This window comes from Diabrotica undecimpunctata, chromosome 3 (assembly GCF_040954645.1).
Source record: "Diabrotica undecimpunctata isolate CICGRU chromosome 3, icDiaUnde3, whole genome shotgun sequence".
NCBI lineage: Eukaryota > Metazoa > Arthropoda > Insecta > Coleoptera > Chrysomelidae > Diabrotica > Diabrotica undecimpunctata.
Window position 1 is genome coordinate 122,326,927 of NC_092805.1, and position 27,977 is coordinate 122,354,903.

The 27,977-nt window shown below is 32.0% G+C and overlaps 3 protein-coding genes across 4 annotated transcripts in view; 1 reads left to right on the forward strand and 2 right to left on the reverse strand.

The window, feature by feature from the left end:
* Window positions 1-17,756, reverse strand: part of LOC140437349 (tRNA pseudouridine synthase-like 1) — a 30,542-nt gene extending 12,786 nt beyond the window's left edge. Inside the window, exons 1-5 of one of the 2 annotated variants that reach the window (XM_072526830.1) lie at window positions 17,693-17,756; window positions 17,390-17,582; window positions 17,204-17,332; window positions 16,848-17,147; window positions 16,396-16,654 (exon numbers count right to left, since the gene is read on the reverse strand). In XM_072526830.1, coding sequence (XP_072382931.1) covers window positions 16,396-16,654; window positions 16,848-17,147; window positions 17,204-17,332; window positions 17,390-17,442 — 741 coding nt within the window. In that variant the 5' untranslated portion in view covers window positions 17,443-17,582; window positions 17,693-17,756. Of the gene's footprint in view, window positions 1-14,503; window positions 14,767-16,395; window positions 16,655-16,847; window positions 17,148-17,203; window positions 17,333-17,389; window positions 17,583-17,692 lie in introns of those variants that run through there. The other variant, XM_072526829.1, reaches the window with a different exon arrangement.
* LOC140437348 (serine-arginine protein 55-like) lies at window positions 13,277-14,548 on the reverse strand. The gene has a single exon (XM_072526828.1). It carries the CDS (start codon window positions 14,546-14,548, stop codon window positions 13,592-13,594), a length of 957 nt encoding a protein of 318 aa, XP_072382929.1. The 3' UTR covers window positions 13,277-13,591.
* Window positions 17,757-18,114: 358 nt separating the features above from the next.
* Nuak (Nuak family kinase 1) overlaps window positions 18,115-27,977 on the forward strand; it is a 100,697-nt gene continuing 90,834 nt past the window's right edge. The window contains exon 1 of the mRNA XM_072526831.1: window positions 18,115-18,549. The gene's annotated coding sequence lies outside the window, so the exon portion shown is untranslated. The remainder of the gene's footprint in view (window positions 18,550-27,977) is intronic.

The window sequence follows — 27,977 nt, forward strand, 5'->3', positions numbered from 1 at the left end:
TATTTCGCTCATTTTAATAAAATACGCTGCTCATGATGTACATGCATGTTTTTTATATCAAAATAGTCTCCCCCGACGTTAAGATTTTTTTGACAGTTACTTCCCAACGGTACTACTTAAAGTCCACCTTATTTTATTAGTGATACATTTTTACATCGAGTTAGAATCATTTTTACAATAAGATAAAAGCGTTGTTTATTGCAGACGATCCTTTAGAGTACTTATAAATCTTTTTGTGAATTTAAAACAAAATCGTTTGAATAACATTTGAAGTTTTAAACATCAGCTGAAAACTACGGTTGTGAGTATAATTGTATGTGGTAAGTATTATTACTTATAAAAATTAAACACATACACTCGCGATGATAAAATCTGGGTCACCTTGAAAATCGCCGTTATTTCATTTTTAACAAGCTTTATCGTAAATAATAACACAAATACAAACTAATGCATGTTTCTGAGAATTCTTGTCGGCTTAGCAGTTTCCTTTGTAATAAAGAATTCCAATAATGCCGATTTCGCGGAAAACTATACACTTCCCAAAATGAACGGTACCTGTAACTACCGCTTGTTTTAAATGTCTCATTTGTGCTTCGACTTTCTGTTCAAACGCAACAAACAAACGTTTATTATTGCCACCATTAGTGTTTATTAGTGTCTATTATTGTTAGTTTTTTGCGTTTGTGGAAGACGGTCACACTCAACGGCAAGTCGCAAGAACTGTTGGTGTAAGCCTTTCTACGGTTCAACGAGTGCTTCAACGCTTTCAGAAGACGAGTTTGCTAACCAGAGGACCTGGCTCTTGACGAAGAAGAACGACCACGGCACGAGATGACCGTTTCCGGCTTTACGAAACCGGACCTCAACTGCGGTTATGCATCGAAATTGCCTACAGGAAATACGAAATTGCAATGTTAGCGTTGCAACAGTCAGAAGAAGACTTCGTTCTTCTGGACAATCTTCTCGGGTAATGGCTACAGGACCGCCACTTGGATGTGCGCATCAAGTTGCACGATTAGCTTTTGCTCGAAAATACGCGCATTGGGGAATTAATGATTGGAACAAAGTGTTATTCTCAAATGAATCCCGTTTCAGCCTAACTGGATCCAATGGACGTGTAAGAGTTTGGAGGAGAACCAGTGAACGATTTTCACAAGCTTGCATTGCTCCAAGAGTGCCATTTGATGGAGGCTCGGTCATGGCTTGGGGAGGTGTATCTTCTGACTTCCGCACAGAATTACCCTTCATCGAAAATGGGTCCTTAACTGCACGAAGGTACATTACGGAGATTCTGGAAGAACATGTTATGCCCACCGTGACAGGGTTTGGAGAAGACGCAGTTTTTATGCAGAACAACGTGCGACCGCAGGTTGCCAGGATCAGTATGCAATACTTGGACAAGGTTGGAATTACGAGGTTACCCTGGCTAGCTAGATCTCCGGATCTGAATCCCATCAAACATCTCTGGGACGATTTTAAAAAAAACGTATTCAAACCCATACACCTCCTCCTAACAACGCACAGGAGCTTAAGAATCTGTTAGTGAGAGAGTGGAATAACATACCACAACATGTAATCCGGAGAAAAATTGAGAATATGCCCCGTCGTCTGCAAGAGGTTATTAGAACAAGGGGAGGCAATACACGATATTAGTCATTGAAATTCCACCGATGTTTTACCACGTTCTGTATTTTTTAATTGTTCTTTCGTATGTCTGTTTCAACAATTTGGTTTGTTTTCTGCTTTTTCAATACAAACAATAAAAAAACCGTTTTTTCTTTCTTTCAAAACAAACATTGATGACAAATAAAAAATACATTAGCCTAAAAAAAAGGTTATTACTGCACCAGATGCAAAAATATTCAAGAAACTTGAAATTTTCAAGGTGACCCGGATTTTATGATCGCGAGTGTATAATAAAATTATAATAATTTTACTACACAAGAAAGGAGTTAAGGCGCACTTAGAAAACTATAGACCAATCAGCTTATTGAACCACATCTATAACATGTTTACCCGAATAATTACAAGACTAGAAAAAAGTTGGATTTCTTTCTACCAGCCTCGAGAACAAGCTGGCTTCCTCTCAAAATTCGGAACAAACGTCCACCTAAAAATAGTAAAAACCTTAATAGAAAAATTGATAGAATATAACAGATCTTTGGTACTTATCTTCGTCGATACCGTGGAATTAGACAGCATTATAACTGCTCTGAATAATAGTAGAATAAACTACCGGCTTACAAAGTTAGTACAAACATTGTACCAAAACGCCACAATGCGTGTAAAACTACATGATACCACCAGAGAAATTCATATGAAGCGAGGTGTGAGACAGAACGACACCCTCTCGCCTAAATTATTTGTAAAGGTTCTTGAATACGCCTTTAAAATGCTAAGTGGGAAAATGGAGGAATAAAAATAGACGGGGAAATGCTCAATCATCTGCGTTTTGCCGACGACATAGTACTTATTACCGAAGATCTACGCGAAGTGCAACAAAGTGCAAAGTGCTACAAGAATTAGAAAACGTATCTTCAACAATAGGTCTAAAAATGAACATCAGTAAGAAAAAATTTATGACAATTTTTTTCCCAGCGAACACCTAACCATCCAACCGATAGCTATGAAACGGAAGACATTTGACCGATGCGTTCTTCTTATTATGACACTTTCACTAGAAACTCTCACTCTCACAAAAACAACAGCACTATAAATGGAAGTGGCACAAAGGCGCATGGAAAGGTCGATTCAGCGCGACAAAAAAAACCAATGCCTAAGGAAAGGAACAGGTATCACTAATGTCGTCGAACGAATAGCCAAGCTGAAATGGAATTAGGCAGGTCACATAGCGAGACTAAAAGACTTAAGATGGACCAGAAAACTAATTGACTGGCGCCCAAGAGAAGACAAACGCAGCAGAGGACGACCACCAACACGCTGGATGGACGACATTAAACGAATATCCAAGAAATGGCAACAAGACGCACAGAACCGTGAAGAGTGGCGAAAAATGGGAGAGACCTATGTCCAGCCGTGGATAGAAGATGTTACATGATGATGAAGTATTATTAAATTTTCTGCCTGGGATATAAGGATACCAGAATTTGATGGTACTTAAAAGTACCGTTGGGAGACTAGAGGTTAAAGTTATTTTTTTCTTAATATGATGATATAAGGTTGTCTGAGAAAAAGTGGTCGAAAATTAGGGTTACCAGCTTTTAAAAACACAAGGTATCAAAGATAAAGTAAAATAGAGTTAGGGCGCAATGACACTGGTTTGACAAGTGATAATATGTATATTATATATCTATCGAAGCATGCTTTAAAAACTCACATAACTGACAGTAGCGTTGCGCGCTAGCTGTCTTTTATTTTATCTCTTGATACCATGTGTTTTTAACAGCTGGCAACCCTAATTTTTTATCATTTTTCTTAAACAAACATCATAATATTAAAAAATTAGCTTTAATTTGATATAAAAAACATGCTTATACGTCATGAGCACCGTAAATTTAAATATATTAAATTTAATATTTTATTTAAAAAATATATAAACGAAATAAAGTTTTTGTGAAAAATTAATTACTATTGAATTAAAAATATTTGCTGCCACTTTTTGACTGGCAACCTATGATCAATGTGTTTTAATTTTAAATGTGTGTAAAAAAGCTCATATTTAATAAAGCTTTATATGAATCAATGCATGGCAAACTGTAAAAATGAAATTTAACTTACGTGAATTTATTTTATTTTTATATGAAATTAGCAGGTATAATTTCATAAAAAATAAAACAAATTTAGGTGATTTAAACTAACTTTAGTAGAAGCAACAATTATGACATTTTACCAGATATCAAAATGAGAATATTATATTGATTCAGAATTCATAGTTGCAATGATGAATAATGCTCAAAACTTGTATTTTTGTCCATACAAATTTTATAAAATTATTGAAGAAAGCTGATATTTATTGAAGTTTTATACGAATCCAATGTTATGTTTAGAATACAAAAAAAAATTATTGCAATAAGTAAACAGAAAATGTGAAAACAATTATAATTTTTTATGTAAGTTTACTACTAGAACAATTTAAATACGCTGTAAATATTTTGACTAGGACAATACAAAATCATGGAAAATTGAAAAATGTTTACAAATTCTTGTTAAACTTCATTATTAGTGTTCTTTTTTTGTAAAATTTTCTGAAGTATCTCGATCTGAGCTCAAAATGTTCTACTATTGAGGAAATATACAAAATTTAAGTTACTCCAAGTGGCATTTTAACCCTATCTAAATTTACCATTTAGCATTTACCTAAAAGTACATGTTATAAGTTTAAAAAGAATACCAAAATTTGGACATGACGATTATGTTTGTTAAGTAGGAAATTTTAAACCTAAAATATATTAACTATTTTTAATGGGAATTTACCACAATATTAGTTAAAAATATGATTATGAGTTGAAATGTGATTTCCACTTCAGAAATCGTTCTTGAAATACAAATTCTTAGATTTAATTTGTACTTTGAGAAAAATTTCTGGAGTGGAGATCAAAACGTCAAAATAAACATATTTTCAACTGAAATTGTAATTCCCATAAAGATAGTAAATAGCACTAACACGCCACAAGAAAATAATAACTTCCGTGCAATCTAAAACATATTTTTTGGAAATTTTCTTATATATTTAAGAAAAATGTGCTAAAAATAAACAACATATTTTAACCTTGATTTCCCAAAAACATGTTAACAAAATTTAGAACCTCAAAGTGGGTCAAGTTACTAAATGTCACTCTAGGTTGAAATAGAATTACTTATATAAAACATGTATATTATATATATATATATATATATATATATATATATATATATATATATATATATATATATATATATATATATATATATATATATATATGTTATGTTTCTTCTTTCCCAACCAAAGAAAAATAAATAAAAATATCCATCGAAATAAAATTTCATGATATCAATATAAACAAATTGTATATAGTAATTTAAGATAAGATTTAGTGTAGATAAGAATAGAAATTTGTTTGGCAAACAACCTTTTTTTCCGTTTCAAACAAAATTATCAAAAAACCTTTGTTTAGAATTAGAAGACATTTTACCTGTTAGTTAATCTTTTCATTGTTTGTATAGTCGAGTATTAAATGACCATATTCTAATCTTTTGAAATAGGTATAAATGATGTATTGAAAAAACCAATTTTAAAGTAAGCTATTTAGTTTTCTCTGAAACCGAAATTAGGCTTTTCCAAAATCATAGTAAACACAATTTAAGCTTTTTGATTGGACGGTCGTTTTTAAATGGGAATTTGGGAGTCGATGATGAGACAGGAGAAGTCAGTCATATTTTGGTCATCGAAAGGAAACAGTCGTGTGTCTCAAGATAGGGTGTGGTTCGTGAGTTTGGATACCGGCGTAACGAAAAGAAGTGAATAGTTTGAAGAAGGAGATAACAAGTAGATTAAAAGAGGTCCTTGTATCTACCGTGGGCATTTTTATAAAGTATATGTGAAAGTATTCTTACGGCATCAAGTTGACAAAAGGAGGTCCTGGTGTCATAAATAAGTAGCGGAGTTTGGAGAAGTGAATCAGGTGTTTTTTTTTGTGTAGTCTGCAGGAGGTTTGCAGAGACGTAAAGAAGGAGCCGAGGTGCCAAAAAGGGGAGATCACATCTTTGAGGAGACTGGACTTTTCTGGGTATGTTCCAACATACAACTCAAGAAGAAAATAAACTGTAAGTGTTTGTACAATTGAATTTTATATCTGTGAAGGATCGTTTCGACATCATGGTCTTTAGCATTCAAATTTAAGAACTGAGGTTTTGTTAGGCTAATCAAAAGTTTAAAGTTTTGTGGTTTCTTTTTTTTCAAGTAAAGAAAATTTTAAGTAAAATTGGTTTTTCACGTAATATAAATGTATGTAGCTTTATAATCTTATTATCATAATAATTTGATTTATTTTCTTGTATGCTGATTGATAAGATAACGACAGAATTTAATAATTGTTTTATTCGTTCATATAAAATAAAGAAACGTAAATCTTTGTAATATATTTGTATTATTATCCTTTCTTCTCTATCTCGATAAATGACAACTAGAAAATCTTTTGAATCCATCGAGCACAGGTAATATAAGGATTATTTTACTTTTGATAACAGATAAGTTATAATTTTTTTATTGGCTCAATAAACTAAGTTTGAACTCAAAATAAACAATCATAACAATATATATATATATATATATATATATATATATATATATATATATATATATATATATATATATATATATATATATACACATCCTACTATCATTTTCGCATCGATACATTATGCTTTTCCCATCAATTTAGCATCGTCTTGCAAAGTAGCATCTGTATATCGATGCTACTTTACAAGATCTCAATAACTGTTTTCCTGTACTTGTTACAAGAATTTTAACCATCTCATTGATTAGAGTTTTGATACCGTGTTGGTATTTTAAAATATCCGCTTTCTCTTTTTATCCCTTACTGAGTTATATAAGTTTATTCCAGAAAATGTTTGAGTCTAAAATGATGGTACAGTGAAAATATTATATATATTTAGTTCAGGGTTTTACCGTTTACTCGCTGCCATTATATACATGAAAATGTATATCCCACTTTTATTATCAATCATTTTAGCATCAGAAATTTGGCATCGCTGTTGAATATAATATTGCCCACAACGAAATAGTAAATTTAAGAATATATATATATATATATATATATATATATATATATATATATATATATATATATATATATATATATATTTTTTTTCATCCACAAATCATTTTGGAATCATGTTTGGTTAAAAGGAACGGGTTATGATATATTGCAACTACCTATTGTATCTTCACTCCAATTCGTCCAGTCGCGACGTACAGCCCCTCAAATGATAGGATTTAACCAATAAAATACAATAAGACAGAAAAATCAAATAAAGCAGCATGTCAAAAAGGCCTTAATTATATATCTTCGTTTCTATAAGTCCAATCGTGACGTACAGTATCTCAAATGACAGGATTTAACCAATTGAAAACAATGAAATAAAAAAATGAAATACAGCAATATGTCCAAAGGGCCGTAGTCACGTATCTTCGGTCCTATTAGTCCAATCGTGACGTATAGTACCTCTAATGATAGGATTTAACATAAATAATACAATGGGATAGAAAAATCAAATGCAGAACAATGTCAAAAGGGCCTTAGTTGTGTATCTTTAGTTCTATTAGTCCAATCATGATGTGCAGTACCTCAAATGAAAGGATTTGACAAATAAAATACAATGAGGTATAAAAATTAAATGGAGTAGCATGTCAAAATGGCCTTAGTTATGTATCTTCGGTCCTATTAGTCCAATCGTGACGTACGATACCTCAAATGATAGCACTTAACCAATAGAATACAATGACATAGAAATCAAATACAGCATCACGTCAAAAGGGCCTTAGTTACGTATCTTCGTTTTTAGTGGCCCAATCGTGACGTACAGTACCTCAAATGATAGGATTTAACCAATCGATTACAATAACATAGAAAAATAAAATACATCAGCTTGTCAAAAGGGCCTTAGTTATGTATCTGCGGTCCTATTAGTCCAATCGTGACGTTTCGTACCTCAAATGATAGAATTTAACTAATAGAATACAATGAGATATAAAAATTAAATAGAGTAGCCTGGCAAAAGGGCCTTAGTTATGTATCTTTGATCCTATTAGTCCAATCGTGACGTACAGTACCTCAAATGGTACAATTTAACCAATAGAATACTACGACGTAGAAATCAAATACATTAACACCAAAAGGACCTTAGGTATATATCTTTGCTCCTATATATGTTATGTCAAAAGAGCCTTAGTTGCGTATCTCCGGTCCTATAGGTCCAATCATGACATATCGAGCCTAAAATGATAGGATTTAACGAAGATAATACGATGGTGGAGAAAAATTAAACATGGCGGCATGTAATAACACCTTAAACTGGCAGCAATAAAACGAATTAACGCACAGAAGTGTGTGACATATTACGTGACAGGATTATTAGCGAATACCATACGATTACGTCATGCATATCTTTGCATACGTCCACTTTTAGTTAACTACTTAGTATGTATTCAGTACTTTGCTTTACGGTTGTTGAGGCATGGGCTCTTAAACAGAAGAATGTTAAAAATCTTGAAAGCTTTGAGATGTGGTGCTACCGCCGTATACTAAAAATAAGTTGGGTGAATAAAATTACAAATGAAGAGGTAATACGCAGAATAAATAACGATCCAAAAGTTATACTGAATATAAAAAAGAGAAAACTTGAATAGTTTGGCCACCTGATGAGAGGACAAAAGTACACATTCCTACAAAATATAATGCAAGGAAAAATCCAAGGACGCAGAAATCCAGGCCGTATAAGAATGTCCTGGATGAAAAATTTAAGAGAGTGGTTTGGCTGTACCACTAACGAATTATTCAAAACAGCAGTAAATAAAATTAGAATCGCCCTAATGATATCCAATCTCCGATAGGAGAGGCACTTAAAGAAGAAGATATGATAAACTCGAAAAATCTCCAACGTTCACTGTTAGACATATGCCTCCCATTCAGTGCACACATTTACTGCTCCTTGACGCTGTGATGAGAGTGAGATAGGATTTAACAAATAGAATGACAGAAAACTAAACAAGACAGTGTGTCAAACGTGGAATGCGTCGCAGAACGTGAAATATTAGCGTAAAATATCAGTTGAATAATTCCTGCTGGTATTTAGTCTAAGCTTACTTCTTTTCCCCATTCAAGCTGTTTCATAGCTAATTCTACTTCCTCTTTATAGTGCTCTGTTCATCTGTTTTGGTAAAACATAAAACAGTTGTTTCAGATATCTTTATCGCGTTTCCTTTTTTTATCGATGAATATGCTGTCGTTTTCATCTTCTACTATTTCATATGGAGCTACACGATTAACAATTCCAAATCAAGAAAACACAAATAACACTCAGAATTATATTATACAACTAATAGTCGAAAAATGAAGAGCAAGAGATAGATAATCAGACAATTAAGATCAGCGCTACATGATGCACGCAATTCCACATTTGAACACTACATTAGTACATTTTCTAAAGAAAATCATTCACTATGGATAGCAACAAAAACACTTAAAGAGACCTGAACAATACAACCCACCAAATAAGAAATATGACGTTAGTTGAGGAAGATCAGACCAGGAAAAAATGTCAACATTTTCAGAATACCAGATAATAATAATCAAGCAATAGAACACTGAAAACTTTAGTTTTTAACTGTTCGCCCGTGAATGACTTATTATTTTTTAAATAACACTTAATATTGCACTTTTTTATTGTATTTTTTCATCTTTCAAGATAATTCTTATAGGAATATATTTATTTATAACATACGGTCTTATGGTCTTATTACGGCTTTAAGATTATACGACCTAAATGTATCTTGTACCGCACTGCTAATTGAGAATTATGTTTGTAATGCGATAAGAGGTCCGGATATACGAGACACCAGTGACTCATGCCGCACTGATAAAAATCCAACAGGAATCTGCATTTCTATAAAAAAAATTGATTAATTTGTTTTGTGTATTAATTTAGTTTAGTTTAGTCGAACAAGAGTTGCAGTAACAGATTTTTCTAAATATAGAATGTAAACCATATTTCCAATGCTTTGTGAAAGAGAACCAGTTTATAATATTCCGGACGACGTAATAACACCTTATTTTAGAATATTGGTCGTTGAATTGAAATCATTGTTCAAGAAACGAATTATTCATGTGCAGATGTTTTACTATAAAAACATGTAAAACCAAAATCTCGATTAAAGAAGTTGCAACCAGCTACTCACGATGAAACTTAACCCCATAATTGATTTTACAAGTGATAAAATGGGTCGGCAAAAGACCAGCTTTAATCCTTACAACATTTAAACATAATAGTTGTATCTTGGTTTAATCAAATGAAAAGAAAAATTATACACAAGTACTAAAACCACAAACTATTCTCGATTATAACTTGGTGAAAAAGAGTGTTGATTTTAGTGATCAAGTGGCTTCTTACCAAAGCCCAATACGCAAAATTCTGAAGTGGTACCGGAAAGTGGCAGTGGAATTAATATTTAATACCGCAGTAGTCAATGCTTAGTTGCTAAATAATAGAAAACGTAAAAAAAGCGACAACCTATCCTTGAGTTCAGACTGGAGTTCGCGAAGGCGTTTACAAATAAAGAAATGTTGTAACCCTCATGACCAGTTACACCCAAAAATACCATCTAAGGCAAAGCGATGTAGATTATACAAAGAGAAGAAAGTGTACAAGATGTTACAAAGTTTTAAGAAGAAGCATGACTAGTAGAAAGGCCGATAGAAAAGTTAAAAAAGTTAAAACATACTCTGAAGAATGTGATGGCAAAACTGAAATATATCTAGTGTGCTTCAATGAAGCACATTAAAAAACAATTTTACTTATACAGGAACTATTATTGAGTAAAAACGTATTGTGGCTCAAGTGGCCTTATAGTATTGGAAGTCGTAAGTTGATAGTTTCCAGTAGAACGTTTTTATTGTTAATTACCTCCGTAAAAGTGAGTTATAGTATTTATAAAGAAATGGATGTAAATAATATGCCTTCGACATCTGAAAAAGGTAGATGTGAACATAAACGTAGTTTGAGCACTGCTGAATTACAATCATTGTTAGAAGCATCGGGCGAGGATGATGTGGATTAAATGAATGGTGGAAGTGACTGACAAAATACTTGCACAAAGTCGTTCAGAAAAATCGAGGATTGCGTTTTGGAAAGAGACAACACAAACAGAATTTAAGACTTTTCTCGAGCTTAAGTTCCATATGGGGACAATTAAAATGAACCGTCTGCATGACTACTGGAAAAGTATAGGTAACTATAATAGTGTTGACTTGACTAGACAATTGTTCATAGCCCATATGAAGAAATAACCTAATCCTCACTTGTCAAAGAGACTAAAAAAACGTTAAGTGGTCTAAAAACTAAAAAGTCCCCTATTCAAACTGGTTTTTAATAAAAAATTTAATAATATGTTAAAAGTTTTTTTAATATACCCTAAAACTGAAAGCGCAAATAATCGATTGCAAGTTACAAAATACTTATAGTCATACGAGTTTGGACAAGTACAGTTGTTTAAATAATTGCTTTCTGTGATAAACAAATTGAATAAATTGTAAAATATTTTTTGATCTGCTTGATATTTAGCACACTTTAATAACTCATCAATTGCCATGATTTCAAATAGCTATATTATCTGTCGTTAGTCACAAAACAAAGTTATTAACATTTATAAATTACTACAAACATATAATATCTTAGAGTTTATGGTTTTTTGGAATTATCTCAATTATTTATGTATTTAAATTTGGTATTTATCTACATAGAAAACTTTTTATGGTCTACAACTTTTATTTAAATTATTTTTCTTTAGAATGTATACAAAATGTTTTATAAGCAAAATTTTTTATTTTGCCTTTTAAGATTGTTTAAGAAAACAAAGCAAAATCAACTGTACGTCTTTTTCAAAATTACATTTTTAATTAACTAATATTTAACGATACGATTTCCAATATTTAACCTTGTTTATTGTACAAATTATGTAAAAATGTGTATACACATTTTGTACAAAAAACGTTTTTTGAGAACGATTTCCTGAATTGAAATCAAAATGTTAAACATTAAATAATTAAAAATGTGATTCTCATCCCAATCACAACCAATATTTTTGACCTAATCCCATAAAAATCTAATATTTATCTTAAACTATTCACTGATAGCTTCGATTAAACAGCTTGGAAATTTGTAAAATATTCCTCTACACAACTCTCTGGGAAAAAATATCTAAATTGAATAAATATAACAACTGAACATTGATATAAAAAAACTAGTTGGTTGACCCCAGCCGGTCGGCAGGTAGTTTCAATGTCTGCATTTGAACTTGACCCAAAACCGATCGATATTTTTATGTTTTCAAATATTATTTAAGTATTAACACTGGCAACATCTATTGGCTTTAAAATGATACCAAATACAGTAATTTTACCTCCCAATGTTAAAATGATGGTTTGATGTAAAAAATTTAATTTATAAAAAAATCGGATTATTGAAAAACCGACAACGGTGCCAAGCCTACAAAGGTGCACTAAACGAACATACACGACTTATAAATAGAAAATGATAGCATTTCTTGGTGATGCTAAATGACTGCAACGTGAAAAGAGCTTAAAACGATAGTGGGATGTATATATATATATATATATATATATATATATATATATATATATATATATATATATATATATATATATATATATATATATATATATATATATATATATATATAGTGTCTGCATAACTTGGAACCATAAATGGAAAACATTTTTATTGCTAATTTTCCAAAAAATTATTCTTCTGCACGGATTAAAACCTTCTAAAAAGCACTGCATGGATTAAAACCCAAGATGCACGCATCATATCAAATTTTATCAATATTATATGATTTCATTTTCATAATTCATGTTTTTTGACATAACTCATAATCATTGAGAAAATTTGATAGTTGCATCTTAGGTTTTAGATCATGCAGAGCTTTTTATTAAAAATAATTTTTTTTTTCATAAAATTAATAATAAAATAGTTATAAGAAAAATGATATTGAGTATGGGTAATTTGAGAAAAAAATTTTTCAACTAGAAGGGTGTAATTTGGTTTTAAAACATAGTTTTTTATACATAGGTTTTAAACATAACTTTTCTTAATAATAATAATTTTCAATATTGTGAAATATAAAGGAACCTTACTCTTGAGCAAAATTCATATTCAAAATTCAAATTTTTTGACATACCTTGTATAATATTGATAAAATTTGATATCTGATAGTTACATCTGCCATGCAGAGCATTTTAGGAAGAATAACTTTTTTCGTAAATAATAAAAAAGTTTCCCATATGGTTGAAAGTTACGCAGACACACTGTATATATTGTATCTATTGGGATAATAAAAAAAAGATGCAATAAAAAATATATCTATTCTGGACTACTGTTTATAAATTCAATTATTGTTCTAAATTAATTAACAAGAGAATCATTTTTTTCATTCTAAAGTAAGTATTAAAAGTAAATTATGCAAATTATTATGTTTAAAACAAAGTGCTCATGAGATTTGAATAAAAAAATCTACAACAGTATTTAAAATATTTATTCACAGAATAAACTGCAGTTTAAAAATATAATCCAACAGTTTGAACAACCAAGTTCTACGTATCATGTAAAAAGTTTTTGTTAAATTTCTATGGAAAATGAAACCCCTTTAAAAAATTCAAATGTGACACAACCCTGTACAAATGAATCTACTTATCGTTCCAATGAGTAAAATTATTTAACAATTTCTACTGCTAATAATTGTTCTGGTTTATTTAATTAAAATTTACTTTGTTTTTTGTTATTAAATAATTACAAATATAAACCTTCTTACTGTGGTTTCAAACTCGTAACAGTGTTAATTTGGTGATCTGGATCTACTTCTTGATTTACTTCTTTCCTTGCTTTCTGATCTGGACCTAGATCTTGACCTGGATCTTTCTTTGGAGGCTTCACGGGATTTGGAACGCTTGTCATCTGGAGTTCTAGAATGTGATCTAGAACGGGAATGATCACTTCCTACTGACTTCTTTCGTGAATTGGACCTGGATCTGTCAGACTTTTTGCGAGAGTTGGACCTCGAACGAGACCTAGACTTGGATTTTTCTCGGTCGTCTTTAGCACTTTGTGACCGTGACCTGGATCTTGATTTACTCTTGGAGCGGGAACTGCGACTATGTGACCTGGAACGTCTTGCTGAACGGCTACGACTTCGGGATCTGCTACGGCTGCTGTAAGATGCTGAGCGACGCGATTTGTTGTTCTTTTTGTCTTCGACCAGGCGGATTTTCCTACCATTAAGCTCAGTATCATCTAGCTTTTCTATAGCATTTTTCATATCAGAATACGAAGCAAACTCCACCACTCCTTCATTGCGATGGTCTTTATGGGCATCTGCATAGGTAACTTCCCCAGCTTGGCGCATATAATCTTTTAAATCTTGCCAACTGATGCGGGAGGAAAGGTTTTCCACGAGCAACCTGTAGTTAGTGCGGGTTGGGGGTCCATATCTGTCATTATTTGAGGAGCGACGATCGTCATTTCTACTGCTTCTGCTGCCACCCGATGAATACTGGTCTCGACCTCTAGGAGTGCCTCTTGCCCTCTCAACTGTAACTCGCTCCCCTAAAAGTTTTTTACCGTTTAATTCATATACAGCATCATCAGCATCTCTATAATCCTCAAATTCAACAAACCCATATCCATTTTTAATTAAAACATCTCTCATACGGCCATATCCTCGAAAGAATCGCTCCAGGTCCCGCTCCGATGTACCATAGGGCAGACCACCTACATAAACCCTAGACCCTACCATTCTTAAACTAAAACTTTATCAAAATCCAGCTCTACTTTAAAAGTGTCCAGGTCCCCCTTCGAGTATTCCACTTCGCAAAGGTAGAGTCCGTGTGCCGGTAATGTTTTTATTTGTGGACACCAAGAATGCCGTGATGGAACCTCTAGCATTAATTTTATATCCCTAAGCGAAATTTTACCTTGTGCTAATGCTATCAACGCTGCCACAGTCCTTCGTACCTGTATACAAAAAAAAACTATTTGTACTAATTATATCATACCTTTCCAATGGCATTAGATGGAGCCATTTTGAAATATTTCCCTCCAAGCCCACCGGTCACTTTTTAGGTTAAGCAACGTGTCGAATAGCTTTCTCGACTAATTATTTATATGAAAAATGGATTCACACTACTATATAATAGTGAAAGATATTTACTTGCGTATTTTGAGGTATTTTTGATGATCTTGATGTACTAGTAAACAAAATAACTAATTGAAATAACTACACCACGCTGTAATTTACAGCGCAAATTAGGAAGGAAGAGATACTTCGCTTCAGGACAAAAGGAAATATGTCATGTCACGACATTGTCATTTGTCGTCCACTGTTGCCAATTCAATACTAACCATTCTGGCAAAACTGTCGTAAGACGGATACAATGAACTGATTATTTTGTAGATTAAAAATAATTTCAACTGCGAAAGCCAAAACAAAAAAATAAAATAGAACAAATTTAGAAATTTAAAATAAAATTAAATTTGTGTATTGTGTAAAAATTATAAGCTCTGTTTGATATAAAATATACAAATAGAAACTTTGTGTTTCCTGGGTTTGTCGGTCTGTTGTATATAAAAATATTTAACTATTGCTTAAACGTTTCGGCTATTTGACATTTTCAATAAACACTTTATTTTATAAAGTGCTTATGTTATAAAATAAAGTTCATATTGAAAATGGCAAATAGCCGAATCATTGAAGCAATAGTTAAGTATTTGTATTTAAAAGGACCGACAAACCCAGGAAATAAAAAAGTATATATATATATATATATATATATATATATATATATATATATATATATATATATATATATATATATATATATATATATATATATATATATATATATATATATATATATATACAGTGCCGGCAATAAAAACTTTACACAGTGAATAAAACATATAAATCAGGAAAATTATTATTTCAATTTTACAAATTAATACTTTGTCATATCATCCTTGTAGTCGATGACAAGCTGGATTCTCTTGGGCATAGATTGAGCAAGGTTCAAGAAATATTCTTCTTCCATGGTCATCCACAACCTCTTCAACTCCTCTTTAAGCTGATTTAAGTTGCTCAGTCGATACTAGTATTGTATCATATTGATTCGTTCTTATTGATTCAATCATTTCACAGTAGTGAACGACCGAATCCCGCTAGTTTATAACGATTCAATCGTATGGTGACAAAAATCTACTGATCGATGCAGCGGACCGTTTCAATTGATAAATTGCCTCTCTTGAAACACCAATATCACGGTTTGCAGGAGGCAAACTTTTGGAGATAACTAAGTGATACTTATCGATAATGTGATTTATTTTATAGGCAACTAATTAAATTCATTAGAAAATAAACTACCGGAGAACCTCAGCAGGCAGTAGACATCGAGGAACGCCCATATTTGCTGGATCAATGGTGTTAAAGAAGATCTGCAGAAGCTGGTGTCAGAAAATGCAAATAATGGCTGGTGATCGATCTACTTAGATAGAGACAGTTGGTCAGGCTTGAAGCATCGTGATATATGGCAACACAGAGTAATAGTATTTTGTCACTAATTAATTAATATTCAATTAAAAAATGTTTACCTGTCGGTATAAAAATCCTTTAGATTTGATATAAACGTCCAAGAATATATAGTCATTTTGAGAAGTATGCGTAAAATCAGGCCAACTATAAGGACTGTATCCGGGTCTACCTGTATAGTTAATATGTATATATTCTAATACTCTTCGAGTTAATTTATATTCCCGTTGTGTAGTTTTTCCCATAAAACTTCTAAAATCATGATAGCCCTCCAATAATTGGGCACCTTCTTTCATTCTCTCTATATCAAATGTATTTGTACTAAAAAAGAAAATTTAAATTATTAGTGTGCCTAGGTGTGTAAGCTTAGCGATGGCAAAGAATATGTGGCAACAATGCACACTAAAGGTAAGGTCAGCCAGATCTGCGGCAAATTTAAAAACACCAAAAAAATTATGTTTATTTAATTGTATTAAAATTGTATCACATTTTTAAATACATTAACATATCTTACCAATAAAACAAACACCTATCCCATTCTTCAATTGGTATATAATGAATATTTGGAGCTGCATGTAGATTTTCAGTTGGAGCTATCATTATTCTATAAAGGTATGTTCTGGACAAAGCATTTTGTCGACAGTGAAAACTCTGAGGAACATTATAAGTTTTCAGTATTCTAATCGGAACCTCATCTTTTTTAAAGTATTTATTTAGACACAAAGTTATACTTTTGGGGTGATAGGGGATGTCATTCCTTCTAGTAAGATCTACGTGACAGATACTATTCAAAGCATTAACCCCAGTGTCCGTCCTAAACAGAACTTAAAATGTAGCACTTACAAGGTAGCGTGTTTTTGGTTACTTTACCTGGAAGACATCTCTACTATAGGATCGTTTGTAGGATTTAATCTTTTTAAGCCCATTTCTAGCCTACCTTGCACAGTTAAAGGGTCATCAGGTCTGGGTGATAGTGCTTTCATTTGCCTTTGAGAGCCCCTGCCAGAATAATTTAGGTTATGTTCTAACAATTTTCACATTAAAAATTACTATTACCTGAAAGGCTTTCCCATATATGCTATATGCAACAAATATCTGAAACTAGACATAATGTCTGCATTTGCAATGCTTTACTGGCTTTACACTTATTAAAAACATGTGGCGGCACCATTCATTATGCTATATTTGTTATTGTAGCTGTTGTAGCTGCGTTCGTCTTCTCATTTCCATTCAATAATTCTTCTTGTTCCTATATTCATATTTATAGATAAAAAATGATTTCTTTGATTATAAACTTATTAATACCCTGAATACTCAAAGATAATTGAATTCAAAAATGTAATATCATAATTTACTTACTTATTTAGCTAATTAGTTTATATATATGCTCTTAAAACTTAAAATATCCTGTTTGATACAAAAGACAGCATCTGTGTTGCCGGCTTTATGATTTTTTCTTTAAAAATAATAATTCTAAATGAGTTTTAAATAATTTTTAAATTAAAGCCACTTTTGTCCTCTTTTCACATAATTATTCTGTGCTTTTGTAAACATTAAAGGAGACAAAATAAATTCTTGTTGGCTATCTTTTAAATTAAATAAAATATTATTTTATTAAATCAGCTGTGATGCTGTGAATTTCAAACATATTTCATGTCTTAATATCCAATATAATATAGTAATAATTTTTGCAATATATTTTTAGTTTAGTCACAGTATATTGCTAAAGAATTCTTTTAGCATTAAACTGTGGCTTAGTTTTCTAATAAACTAAACGAAAAAAGGCAGTAAAAAATAATGTTGATAAATTTACTTATTACACGCAGTTGTATATTTAGAGGTTCAACAATTTGTTGTAAGTAATCCCTTGCTCGTATTGACTTCAAAGAAAGTGAATTATTTAAAAAGAAACAAATGGACTGCCAGCAATCAAATGTCGAAATTAAAAAATAAAGTACGCCACAGACAGACACATTCCACTGGACTATTTTTAAACTGAAGAAACATGGCGGCGATCGGACATTTTCCGACGAGCCTTTAAACTTTCGGTCGCAAAAATACCCGAAAATCGCACAATATAATAATGTAAAGTTAAATAATTAGTAGTGCCGATAGTGACAAGTGTTAAATAAATTTTGTTTAGAAATAAATTTTGTAAGTTGTGTCTAAATACGACTACATCAATTTTTGGGTGGATTATAAATTTATAGAAACTGGTGAGTCTGCTGTGATATATCACTGATTTTATTTAAAAATAACTAGTCATATTTATGTCATTTTATTGGTCTGTTATCACCAATAAATTTAGTGATAATTATTATCAGTAATGACGAATATTTACATGATTGTTATGTCAAACTGCTATATTTAAAAATCAGATTTATAATTAGGTTACTGACAACTTTTAGACCTTCGATTGGTGATTTTTAGTTGAGGACTAATATTTTGACATCAGAAAATACTTAGTATTAAATAAATTCTACATGTATTTTCGAATCTGCAATCTGCCCTAGTTTTTTACTCCTCATATTGATGTGAATGACATTTTTATCCATGATTCACCCACATATTTCACGTGGGTAAAAGCAAGAGGTTTTAGAAACCTTGCTGTACTTTTTTTCCCAGAAAAGAGATTATTCTTAATTTTCTGAATAGGCTTTAACATATTTAGATATGATATCATTGTTAAGACTGTGGGTCTTGAAGAAAATACATTTTTTAAAGTATAGGATGGATGCCTGAACTTTTTTTATAGTTTTGTGTAGGAAGGTATTTTTAAAATAATTTTATAGGTATTTTCAACTTCCCAGTTAATCAGAATTGACTTTGTACATTTCCTTTATTTTTATGATTTACTTGAAACCTTGTTTTACTGGAACATATATCAATCTACCCCTCATGAATACTAAAAATCTAGTAAATTTCAAACATTTTTTTACCAATGTTAAACAATTACACCTATGTTTAGTTGTACTATAAAATGATCAAATTTTAAAAATACTGCTACAATCCAGTAATGAATAAGTAATGCAATCATTAATTATGTCAAAGAGTTTTTAATATTGTCAGTTTACAAACTAACCAATATTTATAACTTACAGTTTTGAAAACAGTTGTTTCATATAGGAGACTACATTATACATTTATATGAAACAAAATCCTCCCACATATTATCACTTTCTGAACAGGAAATTGTGCACCTGTAACCAGAATAGAATTAAAACTGTCTAGGGCTGCACTTTGACAATACCCTTAACTAGAAATCTCACATAACAAAGAAAATGACACCACCGAATTTAAAAATGAAATTGCTTAACTGGCTTATTGAAAGAAAATCTCATTTTCCAATACAAATCAAACTGCTAATCTACAAAGCAATATTAAAGCTCATTTTGATATGTGGTGCTAACAAAATCCAAAATACTTTGAGCAAAATGTACTCTTTGTACATATCAATCAAACTTTGCTTAGGTAAATAGTGTTTCCCTTTTGAGTGATACCTCATTTTAAAGCTTGTTCAATTCTCTTTTCTCACATTTTTTGAATTCAATGGAGTATAATTTTTATGGGTGTTGGTTGGGTACTTTATGATACATCCAGGGATTAGAATCAAACCAATATAAGCAGTTATGGAGTTTTACCATGACATTTAAGAAAAGAAAATTAATAGGAGAAGCAAGTATTGAACAGAAGTTTGCATCATTTATAATTAATTTATTTACAATGTCACAAAATTGTAATAGTCAATCAAAATCGTCTTTGTTTAGTTCTTGTACAAGCTGTAATTGGTATAGATTGAAATTATGGACTTAATAATCATTTGAATACTTATCAATTAACACTAGATACAGCTTACAGTTGACAAGTACTTAACATAGGATCTACATGAACATGCCTTCAAACTAGTGTTTGCTAGTGAGTCGATGTTACGAAGCAATGAGTTTTGATACATTAAATGTTTACTGTTTCGAAACATTGAGTCAGTACGTGTCATATAGTATTTTTCATATAAAAATGCATGCATGTCATTCATAATTTACAACGTCAGAACCCCACAGTGTTGCCAAAACATCAGAATAGTAAGTAAGTGATGAATTTTTAAAATGTCAACTATTTGTCAAACTATTATATAACAGTAAATACACTTAATTTTAAGACTACTGCAACACACTAAAATACATAAGAAAACATTTTAATACAAAATTATATATTCTAAATTTTAAACTTACCTCTATTTAGAGCATTAATAATAAAAATGTACCGCCATTATTTCTTGTTCAAAATAATCTATCTTATATGAAACCTTATCAGCTTTCTACAGACTATTTAGTTGTTTTGGCATAGCACAATCACAATACACAACAATAATTAGTTTTTAAAGCTATTAATCTAAATTTAATATGTATTTATAAATACAATTTATAAAATATATTATGATCAAATTGTGTAAGAAATCAAAACATAAACAAAATTGTTATTCTAAAAAGGCGGCAACACTTTAAACAATTTTGCCACACGCTGAACTGTCAAAAAATTTGAAGTATTCCCATATCAGTTGCATACAATTGTCTAATATATTTAATTAAAATTATTATTGTGTAGAATATTAGACTTAAAGAGTTATTTCATAAAATTTATATTATTAATAATAACAAATGTTTTTGGTTATTTAATCAATATAATTCTAAAATTCCCAATATAATAATGATTACATTTTTCTGATTGTTATACCATGTTGACGCCTATGAAAGATCGAGCAGTTCAGTATGGGTTTCGTATTATTAGCTGTGTTAGGAAAATTTGAACTCTAAGGTTGACGTTCTGGAAATTTTAAATATAAGTGACGTCACTTTATATAAATTGTGACGTGCACGCATTTTTATATGAAAAATACTATATCTGATAATGATAAGTATTTATTTAAAAATGGTAATGAAAATCTATACTACCGAGAAAAAAAAACCTAATTAAATAAAACCAGACTACAACCAGACCAACATATCTAACCTACACCTAAAACAATAAATTTGTGCTTAGCAAACTAAAATACCTAATTGTTCAACAATCCTCATAACAATACTTCAACAATCACATTGCTGCCAAGTGCCTTACAAAAAAAGAATCTGCACAAAATATTGTATCTTTGCATAGTGACCGACAATGAGTTGTAATGATATGAAACAAATGAAGTTACAGTATCGGTAAAATGTGTCAATTGTTTCAAATCATTGTTTCGAAACATCACAGTGAGTTAATTCAAATGAATCGAAACATTCAAATGAGTCATTTCACCCATCACTACCTCAAACCATCACTTTCATTCCTTCATTTCTTAAGGGATTGTGAACTTTGCGTTTTCTGTTTCTTATGGGATTGTGAAATTCTGACATAGTTTTGTTGCACTCTGCTGTTTTCATATGGCTTGTTAAACTATTCTGTTCTATCAATGCACTGGTTATTTCCAAAAAATATTCTGATAATTTCAACTCTGTTTACGAACGAGGTTTTGTTTTATCAATCACCAACTATATATTAAATTCGCAGTTGAAATCAGTAAGAAGTATTCCTTTTTTTATCTCTTTTCAAAAAATAGTTTTACACTGAAGCAACTTTTTTGCCACAAAAACGCAAAATGATGAAACTAAATAATTTGATTAAAATTATTGTAAAACATAATGACGGTATTAGAGTTTTGTTTTGATACAGGGCAGCGACAGCCGCTTATACGTATTTCGACCTCTTTAGGTCTCCTCAGAGCGGTATAGCCACTACTCTGAACCAAAACAAAAATCTTTCCCGTCCTAGACAATAGTTATCAAAATAACTATATACGGACGTAACTACGCCATCTAAAATCAAAAAGAGAAATCAAACGATTTCTACCTGGCGAAACCGAATTCAAATTTTTACCACTGTGCTTCCTAAAACTTGCGAAGCCAACAGCTTGATAAATTACTCGGCCAAAGGATCTAAAATTGCATTCCACATGCCGTTCATCATGGTCAAAATTCGTAGTGAATTCAGTTTCTGGTACTCCAACCGAAGTAAAGTAATAAAACATAATGACGGCATTAGATTTTTGTTTTGATACAGGGCAGCGACAGCCGCTTATACGTATTTCGACCTCTTTAGGTCTCCTCAGAGCGGTATAGCCACTACTCTGAACCAAAACAAAAATCTTTCCCGTCCTAGACAATAGTTATCAAAATAACTATATACGGACGTAACTACGCCATCTAAAAAAAGAGAAATCAAACGATTTCTACCTGGCGAAACGGAATTCAAATTTTTACCACTGTGCTTCCTAAAACTTGCGAAGCAAACAGCTTGATAAATTACTCGACAAGGGAATCTAAAATTGCATTCCACATGCCGTTCATCATGGTCAAAATTCGTAGTGAATTCAGTTTCTGGTACTCCAACCGAAGTAAAGTAATAAAACATAATGACGGTATTAGATTTTTGTGGTAAAAATTTGAATTCGGTTTCGCCAGGTAGAAATCGTTTGATTTCTCTTTTTTTTTTTTTAGATGGCGTAGTTACGTCCGTATATAGTTATTTTGATAACTATTGTCTAGGACGGGAAAGATTTTTGTTTTGGTTCAGAGTAGTGGCTATACCGCTCTGAGGAGACCTAAAGAGGTCGAAATACGTATAAGCGGCTGTCGCTGCCCTGTATCAAAACAAAAATCTAATACCGTCATTATGTTTTATTACTTTACTTCGGTTGGAGTACCAGAAACTGAATTAACTACGAATTTTGACCATGATGAACGGCATGTGGAATGCAATTTTAGATTCACTTGCCGAGTAATAATTTATCAAGCTGTTTGCTTCGCAAGTTTTAAGAAGCACAGTGGTAAAAATTTGAATTTGGTTTCGCCAGGTAGAAATCATTTGATTTCTCTTTTTGTTAAAATTATTTTCTTCATTATTGATTTTTATGCCACTTACTTGCATATTTATGCTTTAATAGACCTGTAGTAAACTCAAGTAAAATCACTATTTCAAATGAACTTTAAAACTTCACCCATTCCATTAAAAATTTTAGGTGGTATCATCCCCTCTTGAGGTGCTGCAGATGTGATAGTAAACTGGCGATTAATAACTCTCCCCCTTGAAAACAAAATCAACACATCTAAGTTTTTTCCAAGAAAATTAATTAGCTACCTGAATATGCCTCTGTTTAATTTTTGGTGACAAATTTATTTTTACAATGATGGTAAAAAGAAATCACCAACTTAAAAGCCATACATTGTGTTAGTTAATTGTGCTAGTTACACCATTTATAACTGAAGAACAGCTGTTTTGATTTTAATAAGATTTAGTTTATTGGATTCGTCTCAGCCCCGAATAGCAGAATAACCAATTGTTCTTAAGCTATTTCCTTGTTACATCAGTTAGATATTTTTATTAAGAATAAGCCATAATCTTTCTTTAAAATAAAATAAGTTCATTTTGACGTTTCGTTTGGAAATTTCAGATAGTTAAAATAAAATAATTACTTAATTATCTCAGGATAATTATTTATTTTAATTTAACTACATATAATAAAGTTCCAACAATTGTTACCAGATAACAGCACATTATTGTTTCCTGTTATTCTGTTATTACAAATCACAGACATCTGGACCACATCAATCAGCCCTAAGTTGTCCATTGTTGAACATAGGCCTCCTCTAGACTTTTCCATCTGCTTCTGTTCTGCGCCTCTGCTATCCAATTGGTCACGATTCTTTTGAGGTCTTCGGTCCATCGCGTTGGGGGTCTTCCTCGGCTTCGCTTGTCAGCCCGTGGTCTCCACTCAAGCAATTTTTTTGTCCAACTGTCGTCTTTCATTCTTGCAACATGTCCTGCCCATATCCATTTTTGCCTTGTAATATGTTCGATAATGTCTTCCACTCCGGTTCGTCTACGAACTTCCTCGTTTCTTATTCTATTTCTTAAGCTTATTCCAAGCATTGATCTCTCCATCTTTCGTTGCGTCCTTCTCAATGTTTCGGCTGATGTTTTTGTGAGAGTTAAGGTTTCTGCTCCGTATGTGAGGACTGGTAGAACGCACTGGTTAAAAGCTTTTCTTTTTAAATGGATCGGTATATTTGTTTTAAATACGTCTCTCATTTTTCCGAATGCAGCCCAACCCAGACTTATTCTTCTGAGTAGCTCGCATGTTTGGTTATCTCGCGTTAACCTTATTTCGTGACCCAAATACACATATTTTTCCACAAGTTCTATGGGCGACTTTTCGATTTCTATTAGCTCATTGGGGACGAGATTGGTCATCATTTTTGTTTTTCCATAGTTTATTTTTAAACCGACTTTCTGGGTTACTTGCTGTAGTTGTTGTAGCATAACTCTGGCTTCTCCTAAGTTGTCTGTTATGAGAACAATATCATCGGCATATCTGAGATGATTGAATATCTTTCCATCGATGCTAATACCCTGTGATTCCCAATCTAGCAGTTTAAATGCGTACTCCATAACTGTTATAAATAGTTTTGGCGACAAGGTATCTCCCTGCCCCACCCCTCTGCCAATTTTTATCTTCTCAGTCATGCAATGGAGGTTAACGGTTGTTGTCGCATTTTCGTATATATTTCGAATAATATTTGCATACCAAATTGGACCACAACCAGTTCGAGATACTGTCAGATTTATTTTTGAATTGCTGCGTTTCTCTATCCTGAGGCATAAAACCATCATGCTTCGGGGATGCATGGTACAGTAGAAAAAGATTAATTTTAAAGAAAAGAAAATTAAGGAAAGGAAAAATGACTGCTGAGGCTATAAAGAAAACTTACAATTTCTTTGTATCCTTCTTAAAACAGTTTTGGAACATTTATAAATAGATGTTGCATATATCACACAGCTTATCAGCATGCAGCCTTAGTATGTAGGAGTTGCTGTCAAATGCTTCTTCTATATCGAAAAATCGATCCAGCATCAATTGTTTTTCCAGAGTCTTAAGCACCAATGAGATCAAACTTATCAGCCTCAGAGACAGAATTGGGCATAAAAGTCAATTTATGAATATACATGCTTTCTGTATGTACCCCAATACTTATACATTAAAGTCATAACATGGTTATAAAATTTGATTACATGAAAGTATTGTTTTCACATTAAAAATTAAATACAAAATGCCATAGTAGGTATCGCATTATTTATTCTTTTAAGTTTCAAGCCAAGTGTTCTCATGCAAAATACAATCTGGTATTCCGAGTTCACAGTAAAGGACTATAATGAGAAAGCAGTCATTTCCAGCTGTTGCCCCGCCTGAACCAAATCTTCGAGTGATCAGATCAGTCTCTTCCTATTGCCGTCGTTGCTTGCCATAAAGCAACGTTGCTCCGTGCTAAGCACGACCATCTTATTAAGTAGGCACAATTTTTGTAGCAACTATAGAATTTACACTTATTTCAGTACCCTAACAATGACAACACTACAACACATAAACAAAAGTCCTGAAACTGTTTTTTTGTTGCATCTTTAAGTTAAATATTATGTTTATATGGTATCAAGCTACAACTGATTGTAATGAAGGTTACATTTTTAACTAACTAATGTTTGATGTTTTGATTTCCACTTCGGAAATCATTTAAAAAAAAGGGTATTTTAAATATTCTGCAAAAATGTATAACCAACAAATTGTGGTTAGTAAGTTATGTTTTTTTAAAACTGATCGTTGATTTATCTACCCTCGATCTTGTAGGCAATAGCATGCTTAAGGTAGAAGATATGAATAGGACGAGAATACTTTTTGATATAACAATATAACAGCAAAAAGCATTTATACGAAATTTCAAGAAAAAAATAGCAATAAATAACTTGACAATATCACTTTTTCCATTGCATGTCGGTTGACTGCATGAGGTCCATGAGGTTGACTGCACAGGCACAGGTATACATATATATATATATATATATATATATATATATATATATATATATATATATATATATATATATATAGTAAACTCTTAAATATTGGGGAGTCATGTTACTAGCAAAGTTTTTTAATATTCTAACTCTACAATTCTAAGTTACGCCCTGAAGAAGCCAAATTATTTCTCTTTGGCGAAAACGTTCGGCGAAACAATTGATACACATTAGAGTATTTCTTGCAGATTTCCCCAATATTTAAGAGTTTACTATATATAACGGGTGTTTTTTTTAGAGGTATAGAACTTTAAACTGGAATAAAACAAGGATTATTTTTTATATGAATAGGAAATTAACTTTATTTGAAAGATAATTTTTTGACATTATATTTTAAATATGATTTCTGGCATATGACCACCAAGGCTGGCTCTGACCTAGTCTAATCTGGAGGTCCAATTTTCGACGACTTTTTCCACTATTTGTGGCCGTATATCGGCAATAACGCGGCGAATGTTGTCCTCCAGTTCGTCAATCGTTTCAGGCTTATTAGCATAGACTAGCGACTTCACATAACCCCACAGAAAATAGTCTAACGGTGTTAAATCGCACGACCTTGGAGGCCAATTCACGGGTCCTAAACGCGAGATTATGCGGTTACCAAATGTTTCCCTCAATAAATCCATTGTGGCACGAGCTGTGTGACATGTTGCGCCGTCTTGCTGAAACCACAGCTCCTGCACATTATGGTTGTTCAATTCAGGAATAAAAAAGTCAGTAATCATGGCTCTATAGCGGTCACCATTGACTGTAACGTTCTGGCCAGCATTGTTTTTGAAGAAGTACGGACCAATGATTCCACCAGCCCACAAAGCACACCACAGTCAATTTTTCTGGATATAGTGGTTTCTCAACATACACTTGAGGATTATCTTCACTCCAAATACGGTAGTTTTGTTTGTTGACGTAGCTATTTAACCAAAAGTGAGCTTCGTCGCTAAACAAAATTCGCTTATGAAAGTCGGGATCAACGGCAATTTCGTTTTGGGTCCATTCACCGAATCTACGCCTTGCTAGGTGATCGTGTGGCTTCAATTCCTGCACGAGTTGAATTTTGTAAGCACGCAAACCAAGATCTTTTCGCAAAATCTTCCATAAAGTGGATGGACACATATCCAACTGCTGTGCACGATGGCGTATAGACTGATTCGGGTCTTCCTCTTTACTACGCTCAACAGCAGCAACAACATCTTCTGTACGCACTGTACGACATCTCTGTGGATGCGTATTATCATTAAGAGTGAACGTGGTGCGAAAACGTTCCACAGTTGATCGAATTAATTGCTCTGATGGGCGATTATGTACACCATAAAATGGACGTAGTGCGCGATACGTATTCCGAACAGAACTATGATTTTCAAAATAAATTTGCACAATTTGAAAGCGTTGTTCAGGCGTCAGTCTATTCATATTGAAATGTCAAACTAAAGTAAATAATAATCACCTGACAGCTGTCAAAATGGCCGCCCCTTAAAAACGTGTTGCCAACTTCTATTTTTATACCTCTAAAAAAAACACCCTTTATATATATATATATATATATATATATATATATATATATAACTTACAAAACATTAAAGTTGTTATTTCAAACTGAATTTAAGAAAATTATTGATGATTGGGAATACGAGACTAGGTAAGTTTTTAACTGTGAAAAGGCAGGCCTGTTTTGGAAGATAATTCCCAACTACATACATTCAAGGGG

Excerpts from the sequence above, each read along its gene's own strand:
- LOC140437348 (XM_072526828.1), bottom strand. The coding sequence starts at position 14,548 with ATGGTAGGGTCTAGGGTTTATGTAGGTGGTCTGCCCTATGGTACATCG.